Source organism: Aythya ferina (genome assembly GCF_964211825.1).
Source record: "Aythya ferina genome assembly, chromosome: 13".
In the NCBI taxonomy this organism is placed as follows: domain Eukaryota; kingdom Metazoa; phylum Chordata; class Aves; order Anseriformes; family Anatidae; genus Aythya; species Aythya ferina.
Window position 1 is genome coordinate 14,823,096 of NC_140311.1, and position 21,781 is coordinate 14,844,876.

General features: G+C 65.7%; 2 protein-coding genes across 9 annotated transcripts in view; both read right to left on the reverse strand.

The window, feature by feature from the left end:
• Window positions 1-21,781, reverse strand: part of PIN4 (peptidylprolyl cis/trans isomerase, NIMA-interacting 4) — a 76,076-nt gene that overhangs the window by 1,737 nt on the left and 52,558 nt on the right. The window contains exon 1 of one of the 2 annotated variants that reach the window (XM_084534872.1): window positions 20,229-20,232. The exons of the other annotated variant lie outside the window; for it this stretch is intronic. The gene's annotated coding sequence lies outside the window, so the exon portion shown is untranslated. Of the gene's footprint in view, window positions 1-20,228; window positions 20,233-21,781 lie in introns of those variants that run through there. 2 annotated transcript variants of the gene reach the window in all.
• On the reverse strand, window positions 302-21,040 carry NHSL2 (NHS like 2). 7 transcript variants are annotated; one of them, XM_084534859.1, is made up of 8 exons: window positions 20,599-21,039; window positions 6,331-6,483; window positions 5,486-5,619; window positions 5,089-5,293; window positions 4,306-4,437; window positions 1,547-3,667; window positions 1,305-1,437; window positions 302-1,088 (listed from the first exon to the last, which is right to left on the reverse strand). In XM_084534859.1, exons 1-8 carry the CDS (start codon window positions 20,852-20,854, stop codon window positions 776-778), a joined length of 3,447 nt encoding a protein of 1,148 aa, XP_084390985.1. In that variant the 5' UTR covers window positions 20,855-21,039; the 3' UTR covers window positions 302-775. The 7 variants fall into 7 exon arrangements, with proteins under 7 accessions (XP_084390985.1, XP_084390991.1, XP_084390986.1 ...); XM_084534865.1 differs by lacking the exon at window positions 20,599-21,039 and adding an exon at window positions 16,618-17,101; XM_084534860.1 differs by lacking the exon at window positions 20,599-21,039 and adding an exon at window positions 15,866-16,073.

Here is a 21,781-nt window from a genome sequence, read left to right on the forward strand (position 1 = left end):
CGGAGAGCTTTCAGAAATGCAGCACTGTCGGGGGCTTTCGAGGGGGTGAGTTTTGGCCCGAGGTCATTGCACGGGCTGCAGACACCGGGGCGCCCGCTCCCCATGCAGCAGGGAGGATGCTTTGGCTGACGAGAGGGAAGAGTTTGTGGCTCTTCCAAAGCAACCTCATTTCCAAACAGCCTCCTCACATCTTCCCAAAGTAAATCTGCGTGTTTCCAGCTGAACTCATACCCGGGACTTTTGCCTGGGAAACTCAAGGTACACCGTCAAATAAAAAGAGAAAAAACCATCATCGCCATTGTGCATTAGAAAAAGCCATTTAAAGTACCACATGCCGAGTGACCAAACAGTTTCAAGCTAGCTTTGCTGCGGGTGCTGGAGGGTGCCTGGGGCTGCTGTCCCACTCTGTTCCCGAGGAGCAGCAGGAGCTGCCAGCCCAGTGCCACAGGAGGTGCCGGGTCCCGGGGCCAGCTCAGCAGGGGACAGTCCCTGTTGCGGTGCCACATGCCTGCCTCTTCCCTCCTGCGAGCAGCCCGTCTCCGCCGGGGACATGGGGGCCTCAGGTCCCAACACTGCCTCTCTGACGGCGGCTCTCCCATCGGAGATGAACCAGAGAGGATTTGCCGAGGAAGAAGTGAGAGCACAAGAGAAGCCCCAGCGGGACAGCCAGGACACCCCTGCTGCAAAGACCTGAGTGCCTAAAGCTACCGCTCGCAGCAAGGCTCCCTCCGCAGCCATCTCGAGCCCTTTGTGGCCAAGAAGGGTCTGTGCAAGGTTAGGGCTGGCTTTTGGGGCTGTTTGCACCATCCAGCTCAGGGGCAAACTCTGTCATGACCCTCCGAGCCAGCGGGTTTGTGGTCTTAAGCAGTTCAGCTGCAGATGGCCGGGTACCAGCACTGGTTTTACTGCTCTTCTTCTGGAGCAGGGCCTTAAAATCTTCATTCCTGCTGGAGGACTTCCCGGTGCCGACCACTGCTGCAGGGGACTCACTTGTTGGTGAGCCCGATGTCTTCACGGGTGAGTGGGAATTGGGCCGGCTGCCAAAGGTGTCACCAGGCTCCTTCCGCCCCAGAACCTTTCTCTTGGACCTAAGCAACAAAGAGCATCGTGGTGGGAGCAGCCCCAGGCAGGAGCTGCCACCGCTTTGGGATGTGGCGAGTTCCAAGGGCTTGCTCCCGAGCTTGAGCACCAGCCCCGGCACAGAGAATTTCGGGCACCAGTGATAGGGACAGAACCACGTTGGCTCTGGTGACTCTGGAGGGGCCACTTGGGCAGCCGTGCCCACCCCCGCATACCAGCCCTACCTGTGGATGACGGTGAAGAGATCCTCTGTGGTACGGGCTGCCACAAAGACATCATCGTCCTCCTCTGCAATGGAGTCAGCTGTCTTGTCGCTGGCAAAGCTCTTCTCCTCTGTGCCGGCCTCAGACAAGCTGCCTGTTTGCAGGGAGGAGAAGACAGCCATGAAATGCATGGGCTGATGGAGAGGGGCCCCCTCAGCCCCCTCTCGCTGGGGTATAACACGGAGGACCAGGGAGACCCTCACCTTGCTCCAAAGGGGTCTCGCCAGCTTGTGCTGTGCCCGGGACCTCCGTGGGCGTTGGGTCATCGGTGTCGGGGTGCCAGCAGCTGGGCTCGGTGTCCAGCGTGATGATGGGGCTGGGGGTGGGTGCCGGGTCCCCCGCACCTCCTCCCTGCTGCACCGGGGCTGGGGCGAGCGGCAGGTAGAGCACGCTGGGTTTCTTGGGCACTGGTGGTGGCACCTTGGCCTTCCTCCGCTCCCCCTCGGGCCGCGGCTCATCCTCCAGGCTGCCCTGTGAGAGCCGCCGGGGCTCCCCGGGGCCCCTCCTCGGCTCCCCTTTGCGCAGCACTGCCAAGCCGTCCTTGGTAGCAACGCTGGGTGGGGACGTAGGGGAGAGGGGGCCCTCTTCCCGCAGGGCCGGGGGCTTGGGCAGGATGCTGAGGGGGGGCCGCTTGGCCAGTGGTGGCTTCTCTGCCACCGGTGGCTTCACCTTCCTCTCTGGAGCCGGGCAGGGGACGCGTGGTGGATCCTCGGCGTGCTCCGGGCCGTCGGCATTGTCCTCTGGCTCGGAGCGGCTGATGGAGCGCAGGCGGACGGAGCGCAGGTCAGACTGGGTGACCACGGGCATGATGGGCTGGATGGGGCTGGTCTTCTGGGCCAGCTTGGTGCCGAAGGTGGAGTCGGAGTGGTGCCGGCTGACCTTCGTCTTCCCCTTCAGGGAGATCTTCAGCCCCGAGAGGTCGAGGTGGGCGGGTGGTGTGAGAGGGAGGTCGAAGGACAGCCTGGACTTGGGGCTCCTCTCCATGGGGGATGTGGGCGGCAGCGAAGACTTCCTCTCAGGGACCAGTGGCCTCACCCGCACCTGGTGTGGGGAGTGCCCGAGGATGGCCGACGTGGGGACGGTCGGGGTGGGGGTCTCCGACTGGCTGGAGTACCCGCTGGACGGGGACATCAGCCCCGTGGGCCTGCCCGGGGAGGAGGTTTTGAGGTCAGCCTCCGCCGAGAGCTGGGAGGGTGTCGTGGCTCTGGAGATGGAGGGGGACGTCAGGGACTCGGAGCTGCCCCGTGCCTTGATGCACTCAACGGCCGTGGTCCCCGTGGCCGTGCTTGAGCCGGAGAGGGACCGGTAGGCGTCACCGGTCTTCCAGTCTGCCAGGTACCACTGGTGGGGGGCGGCTGGGCCGTCGGGCTCCCTGCCCTGGGGGTCCGCGTGCACCAGCCGGTGGCTGGAGGGCTCCAGCGGGATGCACAGGCTCTTGGGTCTCTGATCCCTGGGCAGCCCCAGGGCAGCGGGGCCATCCTGCCCGTCCTTGATCAGCGAGACGCTGCGGGTGGGCGGCGAGGGCTTCTTCTTGGCCTTCTTGAGGGAGATGCTCTTGGAGCGTCGCCGCTGCTGCCCGTCGGGCTCCGGCCCCAGAGAGATGTTGTCGGTGCTGGTGCTGCCCTCGGAGCCGGCGCTGGGGTAGCCCAGGGCGCAGTTGGTGCTGCCCCGCCGGGCCTCGGCGTAGGCGATGTCCACGGAGCAGAGGGACCCCGAGTCGGTGGGCACCGACAGCGAGCGCTCGCGGAAGCGGCACCCTGCCCGCTCCACCCCGAGGCGTGCCGGCTCTGGCGCCGGCTCCGGCTCCTCTTTGCTTGCCGGCGAGAAATTCACCCTGGCCTCTCGTCCCTCACACCTCCGCAGGCCCCCAGAGCCTGGGGGGGACTCGGGCACCGCAGCAGGGAAGGAGCCGGGCCCGGCACTCCCCACACGCTCCTCTTGGGCGATGAAGAAGGAGGCCGCCCGGTCGGTGCCGGCGGGTGAACCCACGGCGGAGCTGCCCGGAGAGGCTCCCTGACCAGCCGTGGGGCTGGGGGGAGCGGCGTAGCTGAAGGAGCCGGCGCCCCAGGGTGAGGGAAAAGGGGTGCCCTGAGGCCCGTTGCAGGTGCCGGGGGTGGCCGCGTTGTCCATGGGGGTGGAGGGTGGGCAGCAGCGTGCCTGCAGCGTCCCCCCGAGGTCGCTGAAGGTCTTCCTCAGCGGGGCGGAGAGCGGCTGGTGGGGGCTTATCTCCTGGGGGGGCTTCCCCCCGCTTGTGGGCTCGAAGCTGCAGGACAAGGACTCGGTGATGGGCGGGCGCGTGGCGGGCGCGGGGCCGTTGGCGCTGCCTGCGGGGACAGACACGGGGTGAGCGGGGGGCTGGCACCACCCCGGGCATTGCCCCTTAGTGTTGCCCTCCTGACCCAGTGCTCGACCCCTGTCACAGGGAAACTTCCTTCCCCTTCCTCCTACTCCGTGAGAGTTTCCCTTGGTGGCACGGTTTCTCCTCCTGTCCCTACACACCTCTGAGCAGAACCTGGCTCTCAATTCTCTGCACCTTCCCTGGCACGACAAGGTCCCCGAGCCAGGGTCAAACACCGGCCTGTGGGGTGCCACCAGCACGCTCAGCCACACCAGCACCCTCATCACCCCGCTGTGGGTCTGGTGAGGACAGGCTGGAGCTGTGGAGCTGAGCCACCCCTAGGAGAAATCTCGGTAGCCTTTGCTCCCCATAACCGTGCTGCACCCCGACTTGGGGTCTGGGGGGTGTCCCCTATCATCACCCAGCTTCGGCGCCAGGCCAGTGCCACCAGCACGCCCGGGACCTCAGCTCCTCAGAGGGTGCAGAGCCTCTGTGGTGGCCTTTCCATCCCCACGACCGGGGTGTCCCAGCCCCACGGCGGTGCCTCTGCCCATCCTCAGGTGCCAGCCAGGCCCCGAGCACTCGTGGGGCAGGAAAAATGGGCTGCGCGGTTCTTGCTGTCACCTTGGTCTCGCAGGGACATGTTAGGGAATCCGATAACGGTCCGTCTACGCCGCAGGGTGGACTTGGGGTTCATCGCGGTCTCTGTGTTAAACAGGGAGTGACGAGCACTCGCGTGCCTAGCAAAGTGCTGCCCTGTAGCCAAAACAAACACGCTGCGGACACAGCCCGGTGCCATCGCCGTGGCCGCGGGTGTCCCCTGGCTCGCTGGTGGGCAGCGGGGAGGTGTGAAGGAGCAGGGTGAGCCCCACGGTGGGGATGGAGGAGCAGCGGGGATGGTGGTGGCGGCTGGTGGGAACACGGAGATGCTGCGATGGGGATGGGATGCACGGGGAGGCGCGGAGATGGGCCCCGCTCTGAGCAGCGGGTGACACCGCTGTGCCTTGTCACCGATGGGGCCGGGCTGCTGGGACACACCGGGGACACGGGCTTCGATGGGATGCGTGCAAGGGCCGGGCAGCTCTGCGCTGCTGGGCGCTGCAGCCCCCCTGGGGACAGACAGATGGACGGATGGACAGACGGAGCGTGGCGCGAGCCAAGGTGACAACAGAACCGGCTGGTGGGGCAGCGTGGCAGCGACGAGAGACCGGATGGCAGCGTGGCTGGTGGGTCGGATGGACAAAGTTGCAGATGGCAGGAGAGGTGGCAGGGAATGACGCACACGAGCGTGGCGCTGCTGTCCCCTATCGCCCGCACGGGGCCGGCAGGGACACGGGCTCACAGCCCCGGCTCGCCCTCCCACCACCCCGTATTCCCCTTCCCCGGCTCCCGGCCCCGCTGGCCTACCCGAGACGTTGATGGGGACAACGTTGGTCTGGACGGAACAGGACTGGTGCCACTGCTTCTCCTCCACGGTGGGCAGGGGGAAGGCCCTGGGCCAGGCCGTCTGCTTGTCGGGGGTGGTGGGGAGGCTCAGGGAGGCGTCGGGTGGCCTCACGCCCAGCGCGGTGGCACCGCTGCTCTCCTCGTCGGTGGCTCGCCGGCTCGGGGGCTGCAGGGAAAAGCGTGTGTCCGGCCAAACCCCCCCCCAGGGGACAGAAAGGGCCACCTCTGGTCCTGCTGTCCCATCAGCCGTGCCAACCCTTTTTCTCCACCCGATGCTGGGGCTGTACCGCCCTGCCCCACTGCCCCAGGGAATGCTTGGGCACGGGGGGGTCCTGGCACAGGGGGCCCCAGGACTCACCATAAGCACAAACTCGAGGCGTTTGGAGGGTGGAGGTCGGGGTGAGGGCTCCGGGGGGGTGCCGGGGGACGGGTGGCCGGCAGCGCGGAAGGTCTGCCCGGTCACCCTGCTCTCGTACTGCTCCTCATACTCCTCTGCAAGGGAAACGGGGGGACCCTGCTCCAGCTGCCGCTCGGTGGCAGGAGGAGCACGGAGGCGTCTGTCCCTGGGCTGTCTGTCCGTCCCTGCTCATCGTGGGCGGCTCAGGATGCAGGGAAGGGGAAGGTGCCCGTGCTGCCAGCAGATCCCGTGGAGCGGGGCCAGGGCTGAGAAAGCACCAGCCCTCAGGGGGGCAGCGAGCCCGGCTGGGGATGGCCAGCATGGATCTCAGCATCTCCCGCCCTGTAATTGCTGAGCTAATTAATGCCGGTCGTTACGGCCTCGCACGGAAACCAGGTCTGCTCGGGCTGGCTTAATGAGATTACGAGTTGGGCGAAGGGCCAGGCTGCTGATCTAACCGATGCCTGTAAAGCATCTGATCTGAGGCTGCGTGGCGTCGCGATGAGGGAACTGGAAGGAAACCAGATCACCAGCCCCGCTGATTGCATTAAACGGCTCGGCAGCCCCGGCCCCCTCCTCGCGGGCAGGAACGCGCCGCGGGGCCACTTCTTGGCCACGGTCACTCGGATGGGGACCTGGGAGAAGACCGGTGCGGAGGCTGGGACCTCCTGGGGACCTGATTTTTGCAGTTTGGCGAGGCCGAAGGAGCAGCTTGGACAAGTGCATGTGGGGAGATGGCCTCGGGGCAGCGTGCCCTGATCTGTGCCCGTCCCTGCCGCCCCAGACCGCCTCCCTCGCCCCGCTACCTTGCAGCAGGCTCTGGAGGTTGAGCTGAGCCTCCTGGTGCAGCTGCTCCATGCCCGGCGGGCGGCCGGCAGCCAGGAAGACGTTGACGGGCTGCTGCCATGACAGCTTGGTGTGGGCGGCTTTCTTGCTCTCGAGGTCCAGGTTAGAGGTGGCTGCGAGCAGGAGGGAGCAGAATGAGAGGGAGGCAGGCGAGCGGCTATCCTGAGAGCGCTGCTGCAGGCTCGGGGCCAGCGCTGAGCCAGCACAGCGCGCTCATCCTGCCCGCCTGTCCCTCCAGGAACACGGGGACGGGGACGTGACCGTGTCACGCCCCGGCAAAGCCACCCCCGCAGGCTGCAGGAGCAGAGCCCGTCGCCACCGCCGCTGCTGCTCCAGGCACCGGCCACGCTCCTGTGGGCGGACAGAGCGGGGTGAAATTGGGGAAGGAAGAAATCAGCCTGTCACCCCGGGTGATTGCACAGCTGCTCTTGGGCGCAGGAAAGGCAGCGCGCAGCACAGCGGTGAGGCAACCTCCTCGCTGCAGAAGAGCAGAAATTGCAGCCTGAAAGGAGGGCGCCAAGGGGCACGGCACCTTTGTGTCACGCTTAGCTCATCCAGCAGCCCCAGAAGAGGGGACGCGTTGCCCGGCATACCTCACATTTAGCAGGGAAGGGTGGCGAGCCAGCAGGGGGTGAGGGCTTGCTGATGGCACCGGGGTCCAGGCAGGCGCTGGGTGCACACCCATTCCTATTTCCTGCGTGGCAAACACTTCCCCTCACCCCTGCCTCGCAGGGCCTGTCCCCAGCGAGCACGTCAGCGCCTCCGGCCGCAGCACCAGCACCCGCTTCGTGCCAGACCCCACCCAAGCAAGCAGAGGAAGCAAACGGGGTGGCTTTGGTGAAAGGGGACCACACCGCAATGGCTCACAGCTGCCCAGCACCTCCCTGCGTGCTGCTGGGGCCCTTTTCCCACACTGCTTGAGCCTGCTGTGGCTACCTGGGCCGCTGCGGCCCCAGCCCGCTGTGCGCCGAGCATCGCCCGTGCTGCCCACCCTGCCCCCAGCTCCAGCAGAGCCGAGCGGCGCAGCCTGCACGACACCCAGCATCCAAAAGCAACGTGCCTGGTCCCTAGCCTAGTTACTTTTATAATTTGTGTTACCATAACGACGTGCCTTAACACAAGTCCTTTTTTTTTTTTTATTTTTTTTTCTTCCTTTCCTTTAAATAATTTGACTCGTTTCCATATCAACCAAGAGGTGTCGGGGTGTGCGCGTGTAAATCACACCAAGGCTTCGTCGGCTGCCAAAGCCCCGTCCCGGAGGGCGCACGCAGGGCAGTGCTGTGCCCAGAGCAGCCAAACACCCGGGGATGAAATTCCCCCTGCTGCAGGTGAGTGCAGCCCCATTTTTTCAAGCCGGAGCACGGCTTTTCCTCCTCTTGCCTCCTAGTTTGGTGCCCAGGGATGCAATGCCCAGGCAGGACGGAGGTGACGGACGGCACAAGGCGCACAGGCCAGGCACGGAGCAGGCTCTGGGCATCCCACTTCCCCCCTACCCCTGCAGACCCCGCAGCCACTAGGCAGGAAATCAGGGACACCTCAAACCACAGCCTCCCCCTCCCTCCTCTTCCCTCCTCCACCTGCATCCTGCCCCGAGCAGGGCACCTTACCTCCGCCCCGGCACCCTCGGCACCCCCAGGCACCCACCCCGCTGGCTGCAACCCGGCGGGCAAACGGCAGCACCGAAACTCGGGGCCGCCCTTCAGCAAAGCGGAAGCCTCCCCGGGCAGCTGCTGGGGGGGCCCCGCAGCCATCCCCCAGGGCAGGGCTCCAGCACCGGGACACCCTGCCTGCACCACAGGGCCCCCCCTGGTCCCCCCAGCACCCTGAGGTGCCATGAGGGGCTGCGCCATGCGCACACAGCTCAGGGCTGCCTGCGGGAGCCAGTGTAATGCCCTGGTGCTTCGGCTTTTGCTCCCCAGGAGGGTTTTTTTTGGGTCGGGGGGTATCACGCGATGGCTCTGCAGGTCACCTCGCAGGAGCCAGGATGTCTCCCAGGGCATCGTCCTGCTCCCAAACAGCTCATTCCCTTGCCCCAAAGCCAGGCAGTGTCTGTGTGCAGGGCTAAGCAGTGGCACCGCAACCTTGGTGACAGTTTGCAGAGTGCGAGTGAGCGTTCAGGCTTGGCCCAGGGTGCTGCCTGTGGTGGCATCAGGTCCAGGACTCAAGCTAAGGGGATTTTGCTCCTGTTTTAGGACCGGAGCGAAGCTCGAGCCAAGGTCTGGTCCCTCCTAGGACTGCCAGCTGCAGAGCACAGCCTGTGCGCTCACCCCACACATCTCCCGAATCACCCCCGCTCCCCGCCAGCACCCGTATTTACCTCCTGCCCAGGCATCCCGAATCCACAGCGAGATATTCGACAGCGCCATCGGGAGCTGTCTGATTCACTCCAAAGCTACCCTAAGACGATGGCTCCTGCCGGAAACCACACGGCCAAACTTTTCCTTCTCAAGCCCTCCCCGAGCCCGCGGGCGGCACCGGCAGCACGGCCCCTGCCGCTCGGCTCCTCGCTGGTGCCGCGGGAGCGACGCAGCGGCAGGCGGTGCACCATCAGCAGGGCAGCCATGGCAACGGGCATCGGCACGGCGGCATGTCGAGCGCGCCGGAGGATGAAGGCTGTGAACTTCGAGGCCGAGATCGACCCCGAGCAGCAACCCGAAGAGCGCCGGCGACGTTATGGCCCCGGCTTCGAGCGAGCGCCCCGACCTGCTGCCGGCGCGGTGAGCGCTCTCTCCCGGCGCGTGCGGCTCGGTGACATTCCCTGTGGTCCGGAGCCAAAGCGCACGCTGCTCTGCGACGAGCGGAGAGGAAGAGAAACTAGCAAACAGCAGGAGCTGGCAGCCGCCGCGGAAAGTGCCTCCTGTCCCAAGCTCACCCCATGCTGAATTCGGAGCCGCCGATCCAGCTGCCCCGCTGAGACGCGGAGCGGCATCCGTGCCTGCCGCAGCCCCAGGCGTGGACGCCCGCCCAGGCCCAAACGATGTCCCCAAATTGAAAGCACCGTCCCGCTGAGAACCCCGTGCTAGGAGAAAGCGACGAGTGCCAGGCAGACCTTGCCACGGGTGCTTGCCGTGAGCGGGATGGGGCATGCCCAAGACACGAAACATCCACGCGGATGCTTTGCCAGCCTCTGGCTGCAGCCAGGGCTCCAGGCTCTTGAGGGGGGTGCCCGTGCTGGGACCCCAGCACACTACGTCTGCCCCTCCTGTGGCACTGCATGGCACCTGGTGGGGCTGTGACATGAACTAATCACACTGGCCTGCTACAGCAGATTTGCCCGAGGCTCCAGGCTCTCTTCTCCCCGTTTTCACATGCAATCAGCTGATTTTTGTACTGGCAGCAGATAACAGCACTGCAGAAGCTGTTGGAAGGGGTGGGTGGGTTTGGCAGCTGTGAGGGTCACTCAGCTCGCAGAGGGAGGGTTGGATTGCACGAGAGGTTTCCGTGAAAAGCACCAGCAGCCAAACTGGTTAACGCCACTGTCCATCAGTAGGGTTCAGAGTTAACACCACGCTAGGACAGTCTGCCCAGCCAGCCCTGTGGTGAGATCAGGCAAAAACAGATAACAGCCCAATTTCTCCAGCCGGATCCCAAGTGCTCCACGTCTTGTGCGGGGCGAGAGCAGAGGGGACACGCGTGCTCCCCGTGCGTGGTGCCAGCGGGACCCCGGTGACCCCGCCGGGGGTCCTCCTGCCAGCTCAGCGCGCGTGGGGGCACGCAGGGCCACCGTGCCGCTGTGGGAGCAGTCACCACAGCAACCAGCGCGCTGCCACTCGTGCAGAGACAGCGGGGACGTTGGGAACGGTGGCAGGGAAGCGAGCGAGCCCTCAACACTGCTGGGTTTCGTGGCTGCCTTGGAGACAGGGAGCCTGGCCACCCGCTACTGCGGCCACCCCGTGCCCGTGGCTGTCCCGGGGACGCTGCGGTCCCGCGCTGGGAGCGGGCGCTTCCAGGAAAGCGCCGTTTCCCCTGTGCCCTGCTGGTTTTGCACTCCGCGGGGCCAGGACAATGCGAGGAAGTTGCCTGAGAGGGGAACGTGGCCAGGCCCCGGGACAAAGGGGCCCGAGATGTGAAATCAGCCGCAGCAGGAGCAACAGCAAGAGCGGCGAGGCCCCCGGCCGCTGCACCCTCAGCGTGGCCCCGCAGCCCGTGCTGGGGGGATCTGCCCCATTGTGGTTTCATCAGAGTGAGGACACCCCAGATGGGCTGGGGAGCAGCAGGGAGGGCTTAAAAGAGAAGGGGACACATCGCAGCCAAGGCCACACTGGGATAGCGGGGACAAGACCTGCAGCGTCAGGCGGCGCTGACCCCATCCGTGCCTATCGCACGGCCTCCGAAGACGAGAGCCTCCACGTCCCCGTTCCCCGACCAGGCACCCCAAATCCCTGCAAGCACCGCTGCCCTCCTGCCTTACCTTCCCGGTGCCACGGCGCGAGGAGCCACTCCACCTTGGCCATGGCTGCAGCCGGCGCTCGGGACTCCGTGCAGCAAAAAAACACGGCGAGAAATGAGCTGCCTCCGCCTTCCCTGCCTCCGGCCCCGTCCCCAGCCCGGAGGGAAAGGAAACGACCAGGAACTGGCTGTTTGAGTCAGCGCCAGCAGCCCATTGTCACAGCCCCATCCCCTCTTCCTTCCCATGTCACAGCTTTCCGAATTCACTCGACTTTCACCCTGGGTGCTGCAGGAGCCCCCCAGGGCTTCCTCTTGGCTTGCCTCCTGCCGAACGCCACCAGCGGAGACTCCGCAGGGACCACTTTCCAAGCACCCCGAGGATTTGTAAAGCCGAGCCTGATTTTCCTGGAGGACTGAGGCACCTGGGAGCCAGGATTGCAGCAGAGATGGGAACGTAGCTCCAAGCACTGGCTTGCTTTGGGACGGGCTTGATTTTTGACACCGGGGCAGCATGGGGAGCGTGCGCCTTGCACTCAGTGATGCTGCAGGCCCAAAGGATGGGATGCCTCGAAGACAGCAGATGCCGGCGGAGTTAATTTCCCCCAGGCACTTGCAACCCATGCAGCATTTGCACATGGCTCTGGTAGATGGGGGAGACGAGCAGACCTGCTCTGACACACACCAGCAACAGCCACGGACGACGTGGCAACAGATTCCCCCGGTGCCCCGGCACCAGCCCCTATGTGCTGTGTGTCAGAACAACTCCTGGGCATCTGCTGCTGCTGGTTTCCTGAAACACAGTGACCTGAGAGCCTCTCCCTGGGAGCTGGGACTCCCAGGAACCCTGGTACACCTTTCCCAACCCTGGTAGAAGCACGATCAGCTCTGGTCCCCTGCAAGCCGTGAGTCTGGGGCAGGAGACATGGGTAGGGTGCAGGCCAACACCCCAGACCCCCAGGCCCATCCACTACCCACATCCCAAGCCAAGAGGGCAACACACTGACAGCATCCTTCACCCCTCAGCCCCCAAGGCGCACGGCAGCCCCTCCTGACCTAAAGCTCTCTTTGCCCTATTTCAGTCCTCTGCGCCACCCGCTACAACGGCAGCTGCAAAATTATACAGAGACAGGCTGTACTTCCACCCCCTCTGCCCGCTCATTATTAAGCTGTGACAGTCACTTGGGCTGTGACAATCACTCCACGGTTTCGTGCGGCTCCCGAGCGATTTGCTGGGGGTCCCTCCCAGGGCTGCCAAGTTCCCCGCTGCTCCCCGCGCTGCCACCTCCCTGCTCTCCAGCCCTCAGGAGTGCACGGGGCAGCGGATCACGGCCGGTCCTGCAGCCCAGAGCCCTGCCAGACCTCAGCGTCCCAGCTTTTCTGGCATTTCCAGGCGCTGGGCTGGGTCGCAGAGGGAAGCCGAGCTTCCCGGTGTCTGGAGAGGGTTGTGGAACCGCCTGGGCTGGCCGGGTGGGGACAAAGGAGTGAGCAGACAGGTCCTGCTTGTTCGACCCAGCTTTTTCAGAGGGCAGCTGTGCTCGGCCGCCCCACGCTCCCCCCCCCAAACGCCCACAGCAGATTTGCTGGGCTTTCTGCCTTTCTGCCTGGGGAGAGACCCCTCGGAGGCACCCGCTGTGGGAGGTGGGGGCTGGGGGTGCTGGGGGGCGGCGCAGGGACGGGCTCCCTGCCTCGGCAGGGCCCTGCTTTAGGGCCAGCAAGTGCAGGCCTCTGCAACACAGCTGGCTCCATGAAGACGGGGGCTGGCTCCACGCGTTTCGGGGCTGCCTTCTTGCACCTGGGTGCCGGTTCCATTCAATTCGGGGCTGGCTTCTTGCACCCTGGTGCTTGCTCCCACCGATTCAGGGCTCACTCGTTGCAACCTGGGGCTCGCTCCTTGGAATTAGAGGCTCGCTCCCCGCAATCTGGGGTTTGCTCCTGGCAACCTGGGGCTTGCTCCTTGCAGTTCAGGGCTCGCTCCTTGCAATCTGGGGCTCGCTCCCCGCAATCCGGGGTTTGCTCCTGGCAACGTGAGGCTCGCTCCCTGCAATCTGGGGCCGGCTCCCCACATGCCAGAGCTGGCTCCCCACATCCTGAAGCTCCCCTTCCCACAGCTCGACCCCCCCGGGCAGCACCCGTGCCACGCACCGGGGAACGGTGCTGAGCAGGGCAGTGGGGTCAGGGCCCCGCGACAGCCCCCGGGCTGGCCGTCCCCGGCAGCGAGGCGCAGCTCAGCTGGAGGTGACCTCCCCCGCGTCCTCCAAGCGACCCACAGGGACCGGGAAGCCTCTGCCAAGGGCGAGCCGCCCCCTCCCCTGCCTCCCCTGCTTCCCCTGCTGCTGCCGGCTCCATCCCAGCCCGCGGCGGGGGGTACCGGCACCAGGCACCGGGCGGAGCGGAGCGGGGGGCGCGCGGGGAGCGGGGCCGGTGCCGTGCCGTGCCGTCCCATCCCGTGCCGTCCCATCCCGTGCCGAGCCGTGCCGAGCCGTGCCATCCCCCGGTACCTGTTGCTGAGCGCATCCTGCCCCGCCGCTGGCTGCGCGGCGCCTTCCGCTGCGCGTTGCCCATCCTCCGGCGCTGCTCGCCCGGCCCAGGTGGTCACAGCTCCGCCGCCCCCGGGCCGCTCCCCTCCGGCTCCATCCCACCCCTCCGCCGAGCCCTAAGCGAGCCGAAACGAGCCGCACCGAGCCGTGCCGTGCCGAGCCGGGCCGGGCCGGGCCGAGCCGGGCCGGGCCGGGCCGCACCGAGCGCCCGCCGCATCGGCGCGGCGGCCGCCGGCCCGCCCGCCCCCTCGGAGCCCGCCCGCCGCGGCGGGGCCGCGGAGCGCGATCGCGCCCAATGGCGGCGGCTGCGGGGGGCGGCCGGGGGCGGCGGCGGGGGATGGGGGACACGGGGATGGGGATGGGAATGGGGAGGGGGCGGCCCGAAGTGCGGGGATGGGGGTCCCGCGCTCGGCGCGGCTCGGTGCGGGGGGACCCTTCGAAGGATGGGGTGCCCCGGGGGGGGGGGCTGCGGGGGTGGCAGCGCTCCCCGTGTCATTCAGAGCAGCTCTCCGTGGCTGGCCCCGAAGGGAGCTGGAGCCCTGAGGTGGTGCCGAGGGAGGAGGGAGGGCACGGGTGGGCTCTCGGGGATGCTGCCCCATCGGGGAAAACCCAGGCGAGGTGCCTGGTGCGCATTGCAAGACCCATGGGTGGTGGGGATTTGGGCCTGTGGGTGCTGGGGTGATGTCTGGGAGGTGTGCTGGGAGGAGCAGGGAGCACCCAGAGACCCCAACGCTGCGCTGGGACCCAGCTGGCAAAGGGGCCTTACACCCAGAGGCCGGGGGTGCCGGGGGACTGCTCAGCCCCCCTGCTCCATCCTGGGCCAGGAGGGTTGGAGCATCCCTCACCCGCCGAATCTCGGCATCTTGTGCAGCGACAGAAAGGACCAGAAAGCGCCGGGAGGTTGTTATGGCAACAGCCACAAATTGGATCAGTACTTGGCGCAAGGAGCGGCAGCGTGTGTGCAACTGCTGCGGGAGCAGGTGGGTGTGAGAGCTGCGGCGGTGCGGGGGCCCAGCTGTGCCACCCCCGGCTCGCGGGGACGAGCCCCCACCCTCCTCTTACCCAAGAAAGCGAGGCACCGCGGTGAGCCCGGGGCGGCTTGCAGAAACGCCGTCCCAGCAGCTATTTGCTCGGAGCCCCCCACCCCAACACGTGCCCCGTCCCGGGCAGCGGGACCCCCGGCTCGTCCTCCCCTCCTGCGGGGTTGCCCCACGCCCGTCTCTTCCTCCTCCACCTCCGCTGCTGCCCTCCGCTCCCGCTGGCGCAGCTTCGTTGAAGCAGCCATAAAGCGGAGGAGCTGATGGTTTTCTGGCCAAGAGACCACGTTAAAAATAAATAAATAAATAAATAAATAAATAAATAAATAAATAAATAAATGAAGTAACTAGCGACTCGGATGAGCTCATTGGAGAACAATGGCTCGGGGCCCGAGCCAAGGACGGGGAGAAGGGGACCGGGGCTGCCGAAAGCGGGCTGTGGCACGTGTGGAGCCCAGTTGCCGCACCAAGCCGGGCGAAAGGGGTGCTGAGGGGTGCCCACCGAGCTGGAGGGTGCTGGCAGAGCTCGGGAAGCCGAGCCCTGAGCCCGTCCCCACCCTCCCCGTGCCTCCCCACCACCCCCGAAGGTGACCTCCAGAGTGGCCCCTGCGAGGCTGGCCTGGCTCTGGCACCGCTCTGCCTGCAGAGCTCCCAAAACGCCAGGCTGAGGCTGCCGTGCCACCTCGTGTCCCCTCTGGGTTCTGCATTCCTGGGATTCCTCCAACGCAGCAGCACAAGTTTCCTTACTCGGCAGTCCCGGGAGCTGCACGAGTGCCCCCCCGGGAGCTTCTCATGCCCCGACACCACCAGCAGCACAGGGCACGCTGTCAGGGCTCTGCTGCCCATGCAGGGGTCAGGCACGTGCAGACCGCCGAGGGGATGTGGGTACCCGAGCCCTGAGCACCCCGCCAAGCTGCACCCCAATCCCTGGGCACCCAGAGCTCCTTCCAGCTTGGGAGCAGCAAACGCAACCCAAAACCATGGCGCAGGACCACCAGCACAGACCCAGACAAGTGCCACATGCTGTAATATCCCCACCACAATGTGTGAGCCCACAGCGGGGGACGTGGTGCCAGTGACCCTGCTGGGGCACGGGGCGTGGTGCTGGCACGTTGTCCCCCACGTGGCTGCACCGACCCTGCAGCCACCGCATCATGCCCAGCATGGGGGAACCCACTTGGAGCACCCATCCTGTGCCTGGGAATGTGGCAGCAAAGCGGGGGCACCCCGGGCACCTCCCGTCCCAGTGGGGTCCCTGGGGATGCTCCAGCCCCAGCCAGTGCCAGCGGCAAGGGGGAAGGGGAAGAGAAAAAGGAGGAAGAGAAGGAGGAGGAGGAGGAGGAGGCGGCGCCCAGCCCCAGGGCTGGGCACTGCTGTGGGGCACTGCCCAGGGCACAGAGGGCTCTGCATCCCTAACGGCCCCACGCCACGCACCCGCTGCGCTCCCTGCCCTCGTCCCGCGGAGCTGCCAGCCCCCTCCCTGAAGCAGGACAGCGATCGGGGTGGAGGAGGAGGATAAAACTTGTACATACCCAGCTCGGCCTCCTCCTCTTTCTCTCCGCACAGGGATGGGGGCCACGGGCTGCTCCGTGCCCCGCTGGCTGCCCCGTGCCCCCATGGCACCCTGGCACCCAGCGGGGTGGCTGCGTGGGGCGAGTTGGCCGCCGGCCACCGCTCGAACTCGGCCGCTAACTCGCTCCAGGTTTGCTGGGAGAAAGGCTGCATGGAAATGCTTTCCCACCCCAGCCCAGGCCCTTCTTAAAGACATAGCTGCACTTCCCCGCCGCAGACGCATGCCACGGCGGAGCCATGGAGACGGCGCGGGGATGGAGCTGGCCGGGGGAGCAGGGGATGGGGGCCACCAGCTTGGAGGGGCTGCAGGAGAGGAGGTGCCCCGGGCCGCCCCACCACTGCCCTGCCGGCGTGTGTAGCTGCCACGAGCAGAGCCAGCCTCCCCTCTCCCTTAATTAACGGGGTTTGGGCAGCCAGCTGGGGGGATTTGCTCCAGGCTCCATCCTGCAGCTCCCCTGGGCTCTGCCATTTGCTTGGTGACATCCCTCGCCCTGCCCTTTGGCCCCACAGCTTTGGGGCACATCCCTGGTGCAATGGTGCCAGCTCTCCTTGCCAAGAAGCCGCAGCAGGTCCTGCACAGGCAGGAGATGATCCTGCCACCCTGACCTCACCTCCTGCTGCCATTGCTTTGCCTGTCCCATGCCTAAGCAGAAACCTGGAGTCGCTGAGCAATTTCCACCAGCACAAATCCCCCCACGACCTTTTGGCTGACCTCTTCCAGCCAAGCCCCTCTGCGCAGGAGCCTCCAGACAAGCACCCAAGGAGCAGGAAACCACAAGCCACTCTCACGCACACAGCTGGGGTGCCCACAGGTGCCCTGGGGCCTGGCCGAGGCAGGGAAGGAGAGTTTCACGTCCGAGCTGATGTGCCCAGCTGAGCTGACCGCACGTGTGATGCATGCAGCAAGAAGTAGACCTGCTGCAGCTGCTGGCTGCAGGGGTGCCACGGGGTTTGGGGATGGGATGTGGCCATCCCCATGAGGCCGCTGAGGGCACGGGCGGGTGGCACAGAGCCAGCTGGCACCCAGCTGTCCCCAGGAATGGGTGTAGGGGCTGTGCCAGGTGCGTCCCAACACTGGTCAGCAGCAGGGAGCTCGGTCCTTGGGCCAGCAGCTCCCGCCTTTCAGCGATTACAGCCTCGAGACGACCTCTGCTGTGCTCGGTAGCTGCTGCACGCACCGCGTGGAGGCGGCCCTTCGTTCCTGCACAGCGTCTGGCACCTGCAAACGCCCCGCCACAGCAGGAGCTGGAGGCATGAGCTGCTCCAGCCCAGCACCACCCTGCGGTCCAGCGCCTGGCGACGGTGCTGTGCGAGCGCTTTCACTTCCCTGAGTGTGCCGGAGAGTTCTGCAGCTGGAGAGCGGGTTGCCAAAGTGAGCTCCAGCTCTTCTCTGCACATGAAAGTGAATGCATCCTTCAGACTGCTTAAGATGATGCAAGCCTCTTTGGAGACATAGTTGAAACGAATCCATGTTCCTGAGCAACGTAACCGCTGCCACAGTCACAGCCAGCGCGATGTTGTAAGCGCTTCCTAACAGCAACCACTCTGATACAGAAATACTACGGGGGCTTGAGGAGCCTCTACTTGCGACCTGGGGCAGCAGGGAGCATGAGCACCACGGCTGTGCCACGTTGCAAGTGGATGGCAGCACCACCCCATGCCCCCACGCACCGCCAGCGGGTGATTTGGGTCCCCAGTTGCAGCCCCGTTGCCAGCTGGCAGGGAGGGAGCGAGGTCACGGCGACAGCCTGGAGAGGACACCCTCGGTGCCAGCTCCCAGCTCATCCCCAGCACCTCCTCCTCGCCTTCCCTGGGGAAACTTCAGCAGCGGTGCCTGCTCCTGACCACCGCACCGCTGACGTTTTCGGAGAGCAGTGCTATCGGCCGAGGCGGGTCTGGATGCGAGATGAGCGTTATTCCTCTATCCCCTCTCTCCCTGCTGCTCCCCGCAGACGGTTCCTGTTAAGAGGCAGGGTGCGGCTCCCCGCTCCGCTCCTCTGGCAGCCGAACCCAGCCCAGCTTTGCTCAGCCTCCTTCCTCCCACTCGCGCCAAGGCCACGTTTGGGGGGAGCTGTGCTCTCCCCTCTGGCGCTGAAATCACCGCTGGCTTCGGAAGCAAACAGGCGGAGGAAGCTTCTTGGAGGCTTCTTGGAGCCACACTGGAGGAGGCTGAGGCCAGGATGAGCAGCTCCAGTTCCCAGGATGAGGACTTCTCCAGACCTTCACCTCATGCTTGCCATAGCCAGTGCTGCTTATCCCATGGGCTCATGGCATCTCCTGCCCCTGCCCCATGCATCTGCGTGCTGGGAGCCCTGCGCCACCCCCAGCGCTTCCCCGCGGGTGGTGGCTCTGCCTATCTCCTCCACTTGCATTGAGATGCGAGCTCAGAGGACGGCAAGCACCGTGCATTCAGGCAGGAGCAGTAAACAGCTCCTCCTGCCAGCACAGCCCAGGGTTCCTTCCAGAGAATCATCCCCGCAGCTCCTCAGGGAATGACGGTTTAAATAGCTCTCGGCACCCGGCCCCATCCTCTTTGTCACCAAGAGTTATTTCGGGAGTGGCTGGGTCCCCAGGGGTGAGGGCTGAGCGAGGAGCACGAGCCCGTGCCCCCCAGCTGGCACCCAGGGGGCTGCGAGGGGCAGCGCTGGGACGGGCGCAAGCTCTCCAAGCTCTCACGTGGTGGCCGATGAATAAGGGCAGAGGAATCCAGCAGCCTTTGGCTGCTGTCTTGCAGTGGAAACAACCGTGCTGCCTCGTCAGATTAAGCACTCCCCTGGCCCTCTGCGGTGCGATTCCTTCATCCGGCAGCGATGCGACTGCCCCAGCGCCTGCCTCTCCCGAGGAGGAGGAAGGCAAGGCGGCTCCTGCTGGCTCTGCAGATGGACAAACTGCACGGGCACAGCGGGCACCCAAGCTGCTTTTTTGGCACACTTCAACCCGCCTGGGAGGAACCAAAGCCGGGGAGAGGATCCTGAGAAAATCCGGGATGAGCATCCTCGGGGAGGGCAGAGCCACAGCCTGGCCCTCTCCCCTGGCACTGCACAGCTGCGGTTTCCTCGCTGGAGTTTGGCAATACGTGGAGCACCACCACTCACTGCAAAAGCCCAGAGGAGTCTGTAATCACCAGCATGTGGTGTCAGCTCCGAGCCAGAGGATGTGACGAACCCAGCCCAGCCGAAGGGACAGCTAGCAGGTGCTGCAGCCCTGCCGGGGTCTCGGTCCTGAGGTATGAGCCTTTGGTGCTGGACTGCAGGAAGGCTGCTCCAGGGCATGTTTGGTGCTGCTGATTCACCGCCGTGTCCCCAGGGACCAGACATTTTGGTTTTGTTCCGCTTTGAGAAGAGAAATGTGATTTTTCCCCTTTGGATCCTCTTCAAGAAATGGGAAAAGGGGGACCCACTCCCACCCTCCGACAGCATGGTGTCAAGTGTTTGTTCCCCCCTCAAGGGACCTGGCACGGTGCTGTGCCTCAGCACCCAAGGGTGGTGCTGCCCTCGGGGTGGGGGAAATGCAGCCCGCCCGTGTCCCTGTGCCCCTCGGAGCTGGACTCATGAAATCAAGCCAAGCTTTTTTTCTTTTTTCTTTTTTTTTTTTTTTCTCGATGCATCTCCAACCTCCAGCTAGTGTCATTTATGCACATCCGCACACACGCATATTCATGCCTCTAACGAGGAGACAAGGCAAGAGAGGACTGCCCCATCTCTGCTGGCCCCTGCCCGAATCCTGAGGCCACCGTGGCTGCAATGTCCAGCCCAGTGGCACAAAGCTCCTGCGGCCAAAAGCGTTCCCAGCCCACCGACCAGGAGGGGACCATCTGGCCACCGTCAGGGCCAGCTCCTCCTCCAGGGGACAGCGGTCCAGCACGTACGGTGACAACACCAGCTCTGCCCTACTGCAGGTGTCAGCTTGGGTGACTGCGGTGTCTCCTCCCCAGATTCCTGCACCAGCCGAGGCGGGGGACAGCGGGAGCCTCTTCCTTCCCCTGATAACTTCTCTGCCACACCAGCATTTGCAAGAGCAGCGCATCTCCCCGGCCAAGGCTGAGCGCTCGGCTTGCATCCGGGAAGCACGCGGCGAGGGTCTGGCAGTCATTCCCCGTGGCTCCACGCAGACGGAGCAGCAAACGGCACTCGCGAGGGGGGTTGCAGAAAGCACAAGGGACACACACACACACTTCGTCAAGGGCCTGAGAAACGCGCTGCGCTTCTGCGGAAAGCATGCTCCAACAACAACCCCCCCCCCCCCAACCCCCCCCGCAAAGCGTTTGAAAATAAACTTTTATAACCCAAGCCAAAACGAGCTTATTTTAAGCTCCTCCGAAACACGCTGCCCGCTTATGACCCAGCGCGTAAAGCCTGGTGCCAAACTGAAAGGCTCGGAAAGGGAAACGAGAAGCATCTGGGGCACAACCCAAACCCCGCTGGCTGCCAGGGGGAGCGGGGTGCGGGCAGGACTGCAGGCTGCGGGCTGCCACGGGGCTCTGGCCGCCCCAAAACCCTCGGGGGAAGCCGCTCCGCACCCAGCTGCGCCTCCACCGAGGCCGAGAGCGCAGCGATTTGGGGACGGTCGCCGGTCCCCGGAGCCAGGGGAGGCGAGGAGCGGCTGGAAGGAGGCAGCCCCCGCCTGGCAAACGCTCGCTGCGCGGCCCCGATGGGGAGAGGGTCCCGGGGAAGGCTCGGGGGGGGGCGCTTACCTGGGTCTGCCCCTCGCAGCGGGCGGCCCCGCAGCAGCGCTTGCAGGCGGGATGCCCGGCGGTGCAGCCGCCCGGTGCGGCGACCCAGAGCCGCGACGTGGCCCTCGATGTCCCCGAGCAAAGCGAGCGAGTGGCCGCACAGGTCGGCGAGCTGCCGGAGCAGGGTGAGCGCCGCCAGGCTGCAGACGTCCCGCAGCTCGACCAGAGGCATCGGCCGTCCACGCCGAGCCACCACGCTCCGCTTGTAGAACGGCATGGCACGGCACGGACCGGCACGGCACGGACCGGCACGGACAGGCACGGAGCAGCACGGCCCGGCAAGGCACAGACCGGCCCGGCACAGCACGGCCCGGCACGGCCCGGCATGGAGCGGCACGGCCCGGCAAGGCTCGGCCCGGCCCGGCTCGGCACGGCACCGCGCCCGCCGGCCCTTCAGCCCCTCTTCCCCGGCCGGCCCCGCGGCTGCGAGGGCTCTGGGCCGGCCGGTGGGAGGAGGAGGAGGAGGAGGAAGAGGAGGGAGGGGCGGCCGCCATCGGGGATGCTCGGGACCCCCCCTCCGTGCTGGCTCTCCCCCGACCCCCGTCGGTGTTTCCTGCCCCGGCCGGGGCGGTGGGGCGCTGCCAGCCCTCCCGCGGGTGCCTGGCCCGGCTGCTGGGGGATTTTGGGTGCGGGGGCTCTGGGAGGAGAGCGGGACCCCGAGGGAAGCAGCAGGGGAAGCACGTTAATCTTGCATTTTTCTGGCATTGCTCTCCCCGTGGATGTTCTTGGCCACCGGCAGCTGCTCTCCTCTGTTCGTGTCCCCCCCCCCTCCCCTTCTCCCCAGCGCACACTAAAGCAAATATTTGTGCTGGCCCCATAGCAAAAATTCCCCTGGTTTAAACCGTCCACAACCTGCTGTCCCTCTGGGGTCGCTCTGGGATGCGGTGGAGCTGGGCTGGCTGCTGCTCTCCCAGCTCGCTGCAGGCCTTGAGCACGGGGTGCTCCCGGGGCACCCGGCCTGGTGCTGAGCACAGCCGGGGGGCTGCCTCCCCCCCACAGCTTGGCGAGGGCAGCAAGGAGGGCAGGACCCCTGCCAGCACTTGAGGAGCCTCTTGCCCTTTCCTAAAAAGGTTGATTTTACCATGTTTTTGCTGCTCTTTGCTTCACGCCGATGTTTTTTCCTCTTCTGTAGGAAAAAAAAAGT